At 42.2% G+C, this 13,397-nt stretch overlaps 1 protein-coding gene across 1 annotated transcript in view; it reads left to right on the top strand.

The window, feature by feature from the left end:
- KCNK5 (potassium two pore domain channel subfamily K member 5) overlaps positions 1 to 8,159 on the top strand; it is a 34,292-nt gene extending 26,133 nt beyond the window's left edge. The window contains exons 2-5 of the mRNA XM_088445325.1: positions 1,623 to 1,734; positions 1,905 to 2,071; positions 4,801 to 4,969; positions 5,414 to 8,159. Of these exons, the coding sequence (XP_088301451.1) occupies positions 1,623 to 1,734; positions 1,905 to 2,071; positions 4,801 to 4,969; positions 5,414 to 6,213 (1,248 nt within the window). The 3' untranslated portion in view covers positions 6,214 to 8,159. The remainder of the gene's footprint in view (positions 1 to 1,622; positions 1,735 to 1,904; positions 2,072 to 4,800; positions 4,970 to 5,413) is intronic.
- Positions 8,160 to 13,397: the final 5,238 nt, after the last annotated feature.

Raw genomic sequence — 13,397 nt, 5'->3', positions numbered from 1 at the left:
GTGATTGCCTTACAGTCTCCTAGGTAACATAAATGTTTTGTACAGATTGCTAGAGTCATATACAGAGTCTAGATTCCAGATAAGCAGTGGGACATTGGAAGTCTACAAATCTTTACATTCATGGGAGCGATTTTATAGGGATTTTTTTTTTTATTTGCATGTAGGCTTACATCTTTTATGTACCAAGTGACTTTTGTGTGTGTGTGAATAAAGAATGTTTAATACATTTTTAGAATTATTTATAATAAAACCTCAAGAATGAGCAATCATTAAAAGTATATTTACAGTTTATTACAGGGTTTATTACTGGGTACTGAACAGTTAATTTGGGCATCCCTAATGGATGTTCCAATCTGACATTTCTGCAGCCTCGCTGCCTTTGTCAGAAATTTGAGGAGGTATTTTGCTATTGGATTTCCTAGCAAATGTCTTCAATTTAGCAGCTATAGGGAATATAACCGCCCTGGAAATGTTGTGCTGTTGGTGACCACATATGGGTGTGATTGGGTGACTCTGATAGTAGTCTCTTGCTGTACAATTCAGTGGCCTATCCATCAATTAGTGTTTCTGTAAACCAACGCAGCTGATCTTACCCCAGATAAAAGAATGGCGTACTTCTACATACTATGTTACAATACTTTAGTGGCCAGTTGTTGCAGGGTAACATGACCGAATTGGTGTTGCTTGTTATCATTCCTTAGAGAGAGAGAGTTGAGAAGTTGCCTGTAACAATTTGGTCAGCTTCAAACTGACCTATTACAGGATGTGCTAGATAAGTTTATCGTTAGCTGATTGGTTGCCATGAGCAACATTCCATTTGAACTCTCACAAAGGTTTCATACATCTCCCCCCTATCACATAAGGTCATTTTTTTTAATTTTTTTTTTTGCTGTACTCGCATGGAGTGGTGGTGAATCCTTGTATGTGAATGCCCTGTATGTAGCCCCAGAGTGTCGGTGATTACCGGAGGTTTTTGGCACCTTCTTGCTGAACTGTTCCCTTTATCCTCCCCCGTGCTGCAGACTCCTGGAGATAGCAGGACAAGGGATATAATAACCAATGAGTCGAGCACGAAATAATACAAGGTCGACAGCTGCTTTCTTATATTTATTTTTTATTGTCCAGTTTTCTCCATTATCTCTGAAGATTAGAGTTTCCAATGACAGATCCTACTTGCGCTTTGTGGGACCCACCCTGTGCTTCTCTCTGTACGGGTATTGGTTTATCTTGAAGGTGAATTGCCACCTACTAAGTGTCGCTAATCTGCACCATGGTTAGCGTAGACTCTGCCCGTCTGGGACGAAAAGCGGGACGCGTGGCGCTGCAAGGCATAGGGACCATTGTTTTGCTGAATGATTGTAGACGCGTAGCGGGCCTGAGGTTGCTGATAATGGGGAGCAGTAGTTTGCACAGCGAGTGTTTAATATCAAGTAAAATCTAGGTTAGGATACTTTTTTATTGTATTTTATTTCTTCATAAGTCTGCTATTTGCAGCTTCATTCTGTAAGTCGGCCTGTGTTTTAGGGCGATAATTGATTAAACAAAAGGTTTTTATATTTTATCTAGATGAGAATGATTCCTACTATAGTAAATCACAATTCCTGCGTTCTTTATGTCCACAGACTGTTTCCAATGCTGCTGGTCAGGGGGTAACCATCACCGGAAATGCTACCTTCAACAACTGGAACTGGCCAAACGCGGTCATCTTTGCTGCGACGGTTATCACCACAATCGGTGAGTACTGGAATCCAACAATGAGTGCGTACATGTAGGGCCTAGATTGTGCCCAGCTTCATTCTGAAGGCGACAGTGGGAAGAGACGGGATTGAACAAAATGCTACCATCTCTGCGTGTGGGGTGACCTAAACATATTATATAATTTTCTCTCTTCCTATTTATTTTAGGTTATGGCAATATAGCCCCGAAGACGTCACCTGGGCGCCTGTTCTGTATATTCTACGGCTTGTTCGGGGTTCCACTGTGCTTAACTTGGATCAGTGCACTAGGGAAGTTTTTTGGAGGACGTGCTAAAAGACTGGGACAGTTTCTTACCAAAAGAGGCGTTACACTGGTAAGCCGCCCCTGGGAAGAACCCTTGTACTATAGAATTCTTCTGACTTATGGTGCATGTACACGGTCAGATGTGAACGATAACTATTTTAAAAATCGTTCATCTCAAAGAAAATCTGACGTGAGCCTGCAACGATGTATGATGCGCGTTCCCGCTTGTCAGATGACGATATCTGACATCTGATGTGTTTGCAGATTTGGACGATTCCATTCATTTTAATAGTCTAAAGTCGTTCAAGTCGTTGGTAAAATCGTTCATCTGACATATCTGACTGTGTGTATGCACCATTAAGCATGAAATCCTTGCACCTGGGATCCTTCATTCCAAGTTGTATCAACATTATGTTGCGGAAGCTTTCTCATTGTAACATGTAGCAGACATTTTAGATATTTATATTATTTAGATATATATTATAGCAAGTCCCACGCATGTAGATGAATAGATACGAGAGTGGTTCAATAAGTAAGGTAACAAGACCTCTCACATGTATTAAATTTCTCTATTTCATTCTAATTTCCCGCCTATCGGTCATACTGTTCTAATATTAGTTGTAAGGCGGTGGGGCTGGCGTAAACATGGTTAAACATTGAGGTGAGTAGTGCGATCAGATTTCTGCGTCTAAAGGGCACATCAGCAGCTGAAATTCATCGCCAACTTGTCAAACTGTGCACTAATAACGTTGTCACAGAAACAGGTTAGGGTTTGGTGCATTGTCTTTGATAACAGCAGCACAGACCTTCAAGATAAGCAGCGATCCGGCCGACCAGGCACGTCCACCACAGATGTCCATTTGTGCTGCATTGCAGGTCTGATTCAGCAGGGCAGACGCACTGGAGTTGGCGATATCGAGAAGTACCGGACCATCAGCCCTGACCTGGCACCTTGTGATTTCCATCACTTTGGACCATTGAAGAAGCACCTGGGTAGAAGACAAAAGGCAATTCATAACCAACGATTAAGATCAGCAAGCCGCACTGTCCTGTCTTGACACTGATGTCTTCTATGCCGGGATAGATGCGTTCCTGTACTGTTGGTCCCCGTGCTTGTTTACGCATTTGTACAATGTGGAAAAAATGTCTGTGCCAAGGACATATTACTGATTATACGTATATGTACAAGTTGAATACAATTATGCAATGAGCGGTCTTGTTACCTTCTTTATTAAACCAGAAATACAATCCGTAATACACAGAAAGGGAAGAGACTCAATGTCAGGGCCACAGAGGCAGTTTCCTAAATCCCATACTGGTCACTGATGAGCTGCTTGTGCTTAATAGAGTTGAGGGTGTTCTGCAGGATGAACCCATTATGAATGATATATGGTTAGCGGAACATAAAAGTTTTTTCTTTAAACACTGTTCTCTGAATCCGTGAAGAGTTCTGGATAAATGTCCATGAGGCAGAACAAGTGACTGCTCCTCTTTATACACAGATTTTATCAGCCGGTTTGGAACACATGGCGATTTAATGCTAACCCATCGCCTGCTGCCCATCTGCATCCGAGCTTATTTCTCGTGCTAAGCTAAATTACAGGTTACAAAAGCAAATATCAGCTCTGCACGATCGTCCCAGATGCATTATCTATCATCTGCTCCCTTTTTATTTGCATGTCTTCCCTCCATGTGCCCATGCAGGAAAGTTCTTGCAAAGTTAAGTGGTTTCATAGTTCTCATTTAGCGCTTATTGAGCGTCCAGATTCAAAACGACACATTTACTGATTTAAGACTTCACACCGCGACGACCTTTGCAAACAGGCTGCCGCTGAAGCGCCTTTTAATGGCCGTATCGTATTTAACTTTAAGAGATCATAGCCAATGTGTGATCTTTTAATAGGACTTTGGGCCTGATTCTAGCAGATGCACGCACCCGACCGCTGCGGGAATATGCTAATCGATGCATACGCGGACCGCATCACAAGATGCAGACGCCCATCCCCATACTATGCCGCCCATCTCCCTCTAATCACAGCCAGATCAGCACTCAAGATAGCGTAAACATCGGTAACATCGAAAACCATCGGACCCATTAACATAATATTGGTTGACTTGACGTGCCGCAGGATTTTGTCCGCTGCCTGTGTACAGCTGCCTTTGCTGCCGCACTGCCTTAATTATTCACGCCCCTATAATGCCTGCATTCACCTGACCCCCCCCCCCCCCCTCACCACCCACAAATGGCACTACATGTCAATCAATATCTAAGGGGTCTGCGTACGCACTGCCTGTAGTCTGTGTACGCTAACCTGATCGCACTGGGTAGTGCGCACAAGTGCAGTGCGATGCATGTGCACTGCAAAAACATTGGCCGACTGCGTACGTTCTCTCTTGTGCGTTCCTTGCTGAATCAGGCCCTTTGTCTCTTGTACACCTGCAGTCTAAAGTTAGGCATTCCGGGTTCCCGTAAGTCTGCGTATGGTAAACAGTCTCCCAATAGTCAGTTACCACAACAACTTCAACAGTTCCGTCAAGTTCCTGAAACTTGAATGTTCTCAATAGTGATTCTATAAACCATATTTGTATCTTTTTTTTTTTTTTTTTTTAAATTGATTTTTATTCTATTTAAAGCATTGCATTTCCTCACACAAAGGTGAGGCAGCCATTTTCTGGGAGACCGTGTCTTGCACAAAGCCAACAGGAACTTGATCACCCAGAATATGGCAGCCTCCTGTGTCTGCAGGCTTTTGGCCATCACTGAACAGACCAGTAATGCTGCTCTTCTGTTTGCTACAGAGAAAAGCTCAGATCACCTGCACGGCTATCTTCATCTTCTGGGGAGTATTGGTCCACCTGGTGATCCCTCCATTTGTCTTCATGAAGACCGAAGGCTGGAGCTATATAGAGGGCCTCTATTTCTCCTTTATTACCATCACCACCATCGGCTTCGGGGACTACGTGGCAGGTATGTCTTCATTTTTTGTTTTTTTGGGCTGAGTATTCGGAGCCTGATTCAGTGATGTAAGCTATTCTGATGTTGACGCAGTGGAGATGTTGCCCATAACAACCAATCAGATTCTACTTATAGAATCTGGTTGCTGTGGACAACATCTCCCCTTCTATAAACCTGCACTTTAGTAAATATACCCCGAAGAATCTGTTCTGAAAGGCGTCGGTGCCTAAAGTTATTCAGAGTCACCCAGTTACAGAGGTTCGAGTGCCTCTTAAAATCCTTCAATGACAAAATGGTATTTATACTAGTCTGATCCAATTCTGCAGGTGCCACTGAAATAGGAGCAGAACAGTATGTGAGATGGAACTTAAAGCTACAATTTTGTCATTTTTGCAATCGTTAGTAAAAAATAAATGATCCAAGTCATTAAAAATCTAACGACTGTTTCTTTGCCAGGTGTGAATCCGAAGGTGAATTACAGTGTCCTGTACAGATATTTTGTGGAAATTTGGATTTACCTTGGACTTGCCTGGTTATCCTTGTTTGTGAACTGGAAGGTTAGCATGTTTGTGGAGGTTCACAAGGCCATTAAAAAGCGACGCAAAAAACTGAAAGAGTCCTTTGAAAACGACCCACGCGAGAAAAAGAACAAGCAAATTCCGATGGCCAATCCAAAGGACATCAACATTCTAAGCTTCCTCACCAAAAAGGAGGAAACGTACAATGATCTGATTAAGCAGATCGGTAAAAATGGTTTAAAGGTGGACAACGAGCAAGTCCTTAACGGTCAACATCCCGGCAACGCACCTAACAAGAGCAAAGAGATGATGGTGATGTACAGTAAGAGCAATGGGCTAGGATATGACTCCGTAACTTTCTCGAATGGTCTTCAGAGAGACAATGGCATGAGGCGCCTCCATGATAAGGAAACCACGATCTTCATCAACCAGCTAGACCGGATCAGTGAGGAGGAGGGAGAGCCCTGGGAGTCCAAAGACTACAAGCCTTTCATTTTCCAGAGCGCCAACATTACTTTTGTTAACGAGGAGTATGAGGAAGAGGAATGTGACACCTCTGAGGATGAGGAAAAATCTAAATCTTCCATGGAGGAAAATAACGAAGACCCTGAGACTCCCACTCATCTTGGCGAGTTTACATGTCTAGATGAGTCTTCTTTTTCCAGCAATGATACAGAGGTGTCGTATGAACAACTTTTGAATGACTACGATAAAATTAATAATAAAGGAGATACGTGATGTGGATGAAACGGACAGTACTAGGACTTGCTCTTCTTTCAAGAACATACAAAACTTTTTTTTTATTTATTTATTGTTGAGAAGAGCATTTGGACATACTTGATTTACAGATGGTCAATATTTAAGCCCATGATCACTAAACCACTGCATTCTTTTTGTTTGTCAGGAACTTTCAGAGGGTTCTGCCATGATGAGCAGAAACCATTTAGTGTTTGTGTGTTGGTACTTTTTTACGCTGGACTTGTTCTAGACTGATGTAGAAAATTCCCAAATGTTTGTCTTCTCTTGTGGCCATGATGTGGAATGAAAATCTCCATCCCCAAAAAGACCATGTACGTCAATATCGCGCCTTACACTCCTGCCTTGTGTCCATTTTATTTTTCTTACGAAGATACTTGAATTTTTTATTATTGGTTATGTAGACTTTTTTTTTTTTTTAAATGTAAATATGTAGATTGTTGTGTTTTTTTTTTTTTTTTAATTATTTTTTTTATCAGCCACACTGTCCTTCTGGCAAAATAACTAAAATACTGTTTCTATGTACTGGGATGTCTATGTATTGAGTGTTTGGTAGATCTTATTTATTTAAAGGGAAATGGTCACCTAGGAGCGAAAAAGGTCTATTCAAATATCCTGTGTTCTTAGATGGTTATTTCATAAATCGTGGCTTGCCATAAATTGGTGACCCGCGGAGCCTAAAGTATATCCAACAACTTGGTAATGGCTTGCCTATCCACTTATGGTCACTGTTCAAACGTGGCCACCTATCCATCCATGGAGCAGGTTGATGAACGTTGTTGGGATTTCTAGTCCACAGAAAGATTGTCTGAGGCTGCTCGCTAGGAAAGTGATATTTCTGAGCCATTTTACTTGATATTATATCCCCGCTCTTACAAGACTACTAAACCAAAATGCAAGTTGTTTTATGCGAAAAAGCTGCTTATAAAATTCACGAATAAATATGGAAATGTTTCAGAAACTCACCAGTGAATGATATTGGGAGTGGGGGTGGAAGTTTGGGGAAATCTGGTCCCAAAGAAACTGCTTTATCCGTGTTTCTGAATGCTGTACGTGAGACAACAAAATGTGACTTGCGTGGGGAACAATGATTTCACAGCAAGCCCGACTATAATGTGAACTGGAACCTTTATATTCCTGAATGTTGGATGACTTTTCATATTGCACCAACTTGTATGTTTAGTTAACAGCCCTCCTGAGCTCTGTGAATGGTCTTTTTTTGCACAGTTTTGTACTATACTATAGTTTTGTGCTAAACTTGAAAAGAGATTAGAACCAACATCCGTTTAAGGGGCAGAAAGGAGTCAGGAGTATCCGCCTCGTAAATTCATTTAAAAAATGAAGCCACTGTTCCTATCTACATTCTGTGAATCTGTACATATATTTATCTACATTCCATTTTCTTCCAGTCTGTTTCCGTTTAGAAGGAAACTTTTTTTTTTTTTTTTTTTTTTTTTAATTTTTGATTTTAGAAAATCCAGATAAAGTGCTACGTTGCTATTTTATACACTCATTACTTCCCGCACTCCGAACCATAGCTAACATAGGTGGACCTGTTTGTAGGATTCTGACCATGTGGCTGAACTGGTGTCCCCCATATTCCCTTAGGGGAAAGGTCTGGCATGAACTTTATTTTATTTATTTTTTTTCTAATAAATACTTAGTAGATATTGGAATTGACTTGATTGATTGCAGAGATGCACTTTTTTTTTTTTTCCTTTTTAGTCTATATTTTTTTTCTAGACTGATTTAAATTGAAGTTGAACCTGCCACAGGGGGGCACTGTAGACGCCTCTATATCCAAAGTGGGACTTAGTTCATATCCCGGCTGTCGGGATGACGGTGCTCAGAATGCCGGCGCTGAAATCCTGACTCCAATCAGAATCCCGGAGCCAGCATCCCAACCGCCAGCTTCCCGACGAGAAGTATTGGTGTTAGGGGGAGGGTTAGGGGTTATGGTTGGGCACTAGTGGGAGGGTTAGGTTTAGGCTGTGGGGGAGGGAGAGTTAGATTTGGGCTCCAGGGTGGGGGAAGGTTAGGTTTTGGGGTAGTGTTAGGATATTTACCTATAGGTGTCTGTATCCTAACCCTGTCAGGATGCATCCCATACCCAACCCATTAAAAGCCCCATGGTTACATTTCAGTGTTTCTTGGTTAGCAATTAAGGTTTCTTCACATTTAAATCTATAACTTTTATATGGACTATAGTTATAGCTTAATCATTACTGACCTGCTGCTACTGCTGATTTTTTATTTTTTTTGTAAACTCCATTTGGTGTGTTTTTATTTTAGCATCTTGCTGTCATTGTGACCGGTCGCTGTGTAACATGCAGAATGTGGATGTAAATGTGAATACTTGTCAAGTATGACTACTAACCTCCCATGAGAGACTCGCAGCATTGTACATTGCACTGTGGCAAATTAATAGACATAGGCGGGGGATTTCTCAAACCTTCTAAAGAGGACCATGTGGGGGTGTTACCCACAGCAACCAATCAGATTATAGTTCTGATTTTATAGGCTGTACTAGATAAATGTTAGCTAGAGTCTGGTTGCTATGGAAAACCTCTCCATGTTGACCTCTTTTAGAAAGTGTGATAAAGCTCCCCCTTAGTGGGCTGCATGGTGTTCTTGTGTCACTATCGCTATACCCTGCCCATGAATTTTACCATGGCCTCGCTGGTTTCATAGCGGATTGCAGCAGCTTGTAACTTGATGTCCTGGACAGTTAATTAGCGATGGCCTCTAACTGGATGCAGATACCATTGTGAATAATCTTAGTAGGGGAGGAGGGTCTATAGATCATAAAACATAAGTTGTGTAGTGTAGGGCGAGCTTTCTGATCGTTAAGGTCCCAGTTTGGCAACAACCGGATAATGAGTACAGGACATATGGGAGAAGTGATAGCTCCATTACATAATAGTAAAGATAAAAATGATAAACTAGCGCTATGCGGTTCATGTTGAATTTAACACTCTGTTCTACATATGAAAGAATAGTGAAATGCATTGGGAAGGTGTTTTATTCCCACTTTAGGCTACACTATATGCTATGCTGCTATGTAAATTGTGTGATGTTGCCACACTTGCCTGGTCACTTGGTTTTACATGTACTATGAGGGGTGGGAGATTAATATTCCCAGCACTGTGGTCTTTTGTCAGTTGTGAGGAGGGGGGTAGATGGGTCATCAGCATCCTCAGTGTGATGGCTTTTAATTTCCAAAACTAACTTTTCCTGACTTTTTAATGGTTTAGGGGGGTATTTATCAAAGCTCGGAGAGAGATAAAATTGTGAGGGAGAAAGTACCAACCAATTAGATTCTAACTTAAATTTTTCAGACCGTGTTTGAAAAATGACAGACGGGAGCTGATTGGTTAATACTTTCTTACAATTTTGTCTCTCTCCAAGCTTTGATAAATACCCTCCCTTAGAAACTCTGCTTTGCGGTACTACTTTTATTGCTATTTTACAATATTGTCAGGTTTTCGGTGCTTCTACAGATCTGGTGGGATCATAAATAAATATATTTTAATGTTCAGACAGTTTAACACCTCTTGATTTTTATCCTCACTACAGAACATGTTAGTATACAGTAACACCCCATCTGAACTACCACACTTAGTACAGCGGCCAGACATGTCTTTATGGAATTGATCTGTTCTTTACCCGACCCCTATTATAAAAGTTACTCTGTGGGGTTTGTAGTCTTTGACTGAATGTTCCTTGATGTATGTCCTGTGTATCACTGCAATCACGGTATGTAAATATCTGCCACTGCTCTGTAAAATAGTGTCATTTATTTGAACGTTTTTCAATAATAAAAATAAAAAAAAATTGTTTTTACAAATTCTCTGCACTTTTTGTAGTTCCTTTCGTGTTGTCCGTGTCCGTGTCTAACTTCTGTGCTTAAAGGTCGGGTTATGAAAACCTCAAGTGAGTGATCATTACAACAGATCGTAGAACAGATCGAGATGTAAAGTTTTAATCGAAGCCAGAGAAAAGGTTTAGTAAATAATTTAGAGACTATTTCCAGAGACTTTATTTGAAGAGTAATAGTTAGCTTCTCCTTAAGCCAGTAGTGATCCAGATTTCCACTGTGTCTCTTAATTAAAAAGGTTTTAGCTTAGCTTGAGGAACTACTCTTTAACCTGAATATACATGCAAAGAGGATTGAAGCAGTCTGCAATTCCAAATTTTGGATTGTATTGCGTTACAAAATTCCCAAATGGGGAAAAAAAAACAGATCCACCCAATCCAGTTCCTGATCTTCAAGTGCCACCCACATTTCAATGTGACCATATTCCAGTAGGCTCCCCACTATTTTGACCTCTTGAAATGAGAATGGTTGGAAACTGGTTTAGCACAATGATTCAGTCAGTTGTATCCTGTGAGTGTACTACTGCACAAGTCACTGGTCAGACCATATCTCGGTACAGTTTTGCGCACCGAGGACAGTCCCATGGACAGTTTGACTTTGACATAGTGGCGTCTTTTGCCATTCTCGTACATATGCTCACACCTGTTCCAGACAAAGTCACAGCTATATTGTATTGTCTACATTTCTTTATGATGGACTTGAAAAAGTAGACTTTTTGCACCCATGTCTCACCCACACCTGGAAAGGAATTGGGAGTAAGTTGTGGGATAGGTTGAATTAAAATAGCCCTGTCCCAACATGGGTGACTGGCTTTATGGGAGATTAGTCGAGGATGTATGACCTCCACAAGTGGAGAAAGAGACGGAAATACAGAAATTCATATAGGTCAGCATCTTAACCTAAATAAGGCTTGGGCCAGATGTACTAAGCTCTGAAACGTGATAAAGTGGAGAGTGATAAGCCACCAGCCACTCAGCTCCCAACTGTCATTTTTCAAGCACAGCCTGTAACATGACAGTTGGGAGCTGAGTGGCTGCTGGTTTATCACTCTGCACTTTATCACTTTTCAGAGCTTCGTACATATGAGGCTTAGTATAGCTAATGTTGGGTCTGCTGTAAAGAGAGGTGTCAGGCATAGGGGTCTATGTAGTAAGCCTTGGAGATAGATAAAGTGAATGGAAATAAAGTACCAACCAATCAGCTTTTAACTGTCACTTTACTGGTGTTTGAAAAATGACAGGAGCTGATTGGTTGGTACTTTTCATCCTCTATCTCTCTCCAAGGCTTGCTACATAGACTCCACAGTTTGAAATGGAAGATGTGAGGCCAGTGTGGAGCTGAAGAGACATTGGGCCTGATACTGAGTCGCACACAGTGTCGATGTTTACGGCGTTTGGAGATTTTCTGCTACTGCGCCTGCACAAAGAACCTTTAAAACCCGTACAGCGCATGTTGGCCATGCTATGCGCACACAGAGGCGCAGTTGCGATTGAGACGCACGTTATCTGAAATGCACTGGGCGTTCCTGAGCGGTGACTGGGCGGTAGCTATTCAGCCGCACAGGGATGGGTCCATCTTGTGGGCATGTCTTTGAGCTGGTTGCGTACACAGGGGCCTAATCACTCATACTTGGAGGCCATATTCAGGTTGAAAAATCCATACCATAGGACTGGTGGAAGTTTCGATGCTGGCGTCTAAAGATGCTCCAAGCTGTGTTACATCATCTGAAGATGCTGAAAGTGGCCGTCTCAGTTCCTGCACAGTCTGACGCAAGGCTGTACACCAGGGGAAGGGCTGATACTGGCTTTAAAATAGTCTCTGACATGACTTCAAGAAAAGGCGCTAAAGCAGTCGCTGCAGCCCATGATTCCGGAATCCGCCCCATTGAGTGCATTTACCAGGCATGCTGGGATAATAGTGTACAAAGGAACTGCTCTCTTGGGTGCAGGTAGATCACCCGGATGAAGTTCTTGGGTGTAGTGATATTCTTTACAGCCTTAATATAACAGATGTTATATCCACAGGATTGTGTTCCAAATAAGGAATCTGTATTAGATGCACCTATAAGCTATATCTCCAATACATGGGATAAGTACAGCAAGACGTTTGGCGCGTTTCGCTTTTAATGTTCAGAAAGAGGTCTTCATGCTAGCGTTAGTCCGGGTGGCATGCAGGTAGCAGTGCTCTGGACAGGGGCGTTTCTAGAGAGGAGGGGGCCCTTGTGCAGTCTCCGACATGGGCCCCCTCACCTCTGTCCGGCGGCCGGCAGCGCACTGAGTTATAAACTCTGGGCACTAGAGTGCGAGCAGAGACTATAGAGTATGTGCTGGTCACCGGGAAAATGGTCGCGGCAGCCATTCTCCCTGTACTGCGCATGCAAAAACAGGAAAATGGCCGCAGCAGCCATTTTCTGGCCCTTTTTTTTTTTTTACAGCTCCTGACCCCCGCTCTGACGTGGGACTCCAGAGAGGTAAGTAATACTATGGGTGCACCCATTATAGATACGCCCCTTGCTCTGGATAATAGTGTGCCAAGCCCAAAACATTTGAGTCAATTCGTTGAATAAGATGATATTATTATGGGAAGCCAGAGAACCTATTCATATTAATATACTCTGAGTACCTGCAACATGAGTAGAATGGAACAGGGAAATGACTGGACAGAGCAGAGCTTCTACAGAGGACAATGAAGAAGACGAGAAGGAGAATGGTTCTCTCCAAGTTGTAGAGTGGCAGCTCTTCTGCAACAGCTGTAGGACACTGTCATTATTCATTTGCAACTATGATGTATGTCAGAGGTTCCCAAACAGTTCAGGTTTTATAGATATTATGGTTGAGCACAGGTGGTTAAATCAAATTGACTGAGATACTAATTAAGTCACCTGTGGTCAAGCATGGATATCCTTAAAACCTGGACTGTTGGGGTACCTTGAGGAATAAGTTTAGGAGCCTCTGACGTATGTGATGGCAGCAGATTCTATTGAGTAAAAGTTTGGTTCCCATCCATGAAAACACCTGTGATGTGTGAAGGCTGGCCTGGTTCTCAGATTTGCATGTGGTAGGATCCTTTCCACTGTCTATCTCGCAGAGACCAGGAAGTATTACCTGGAGGAGCCCAGTGCAGGCGGTCGCAGTGCTCACGTTTCTTTCACTCATGGAAAGGGGCTAAGTTTTATATCTGTTAAAGCAATTTAAACCGGCCTCAATGTAACCTCTGAAAACAACAGATTGCGCCAGGGGGAGATGTATCAACCCGCCTAAAGAGGCCAAGTGTAGAAGTTCTCCTGAGC

Source organism: Taudactylus pleione, unplaced genomic scaffold (assembly GCF_031769625.1).
Source record: "Taudactylus pleione unplaced genomic scaffold, aTauple2 ptg000378l, whole genome shotgun sequence".
NCBI lineage: Eukaryota > Metazoa > Chordata > Amphibia > Anura > Myobatrachidae > Taudactylus > Taudactylus pleione.
This window is presented reverse-complemented; position numbering and strand designations above follow the sequence as displayed.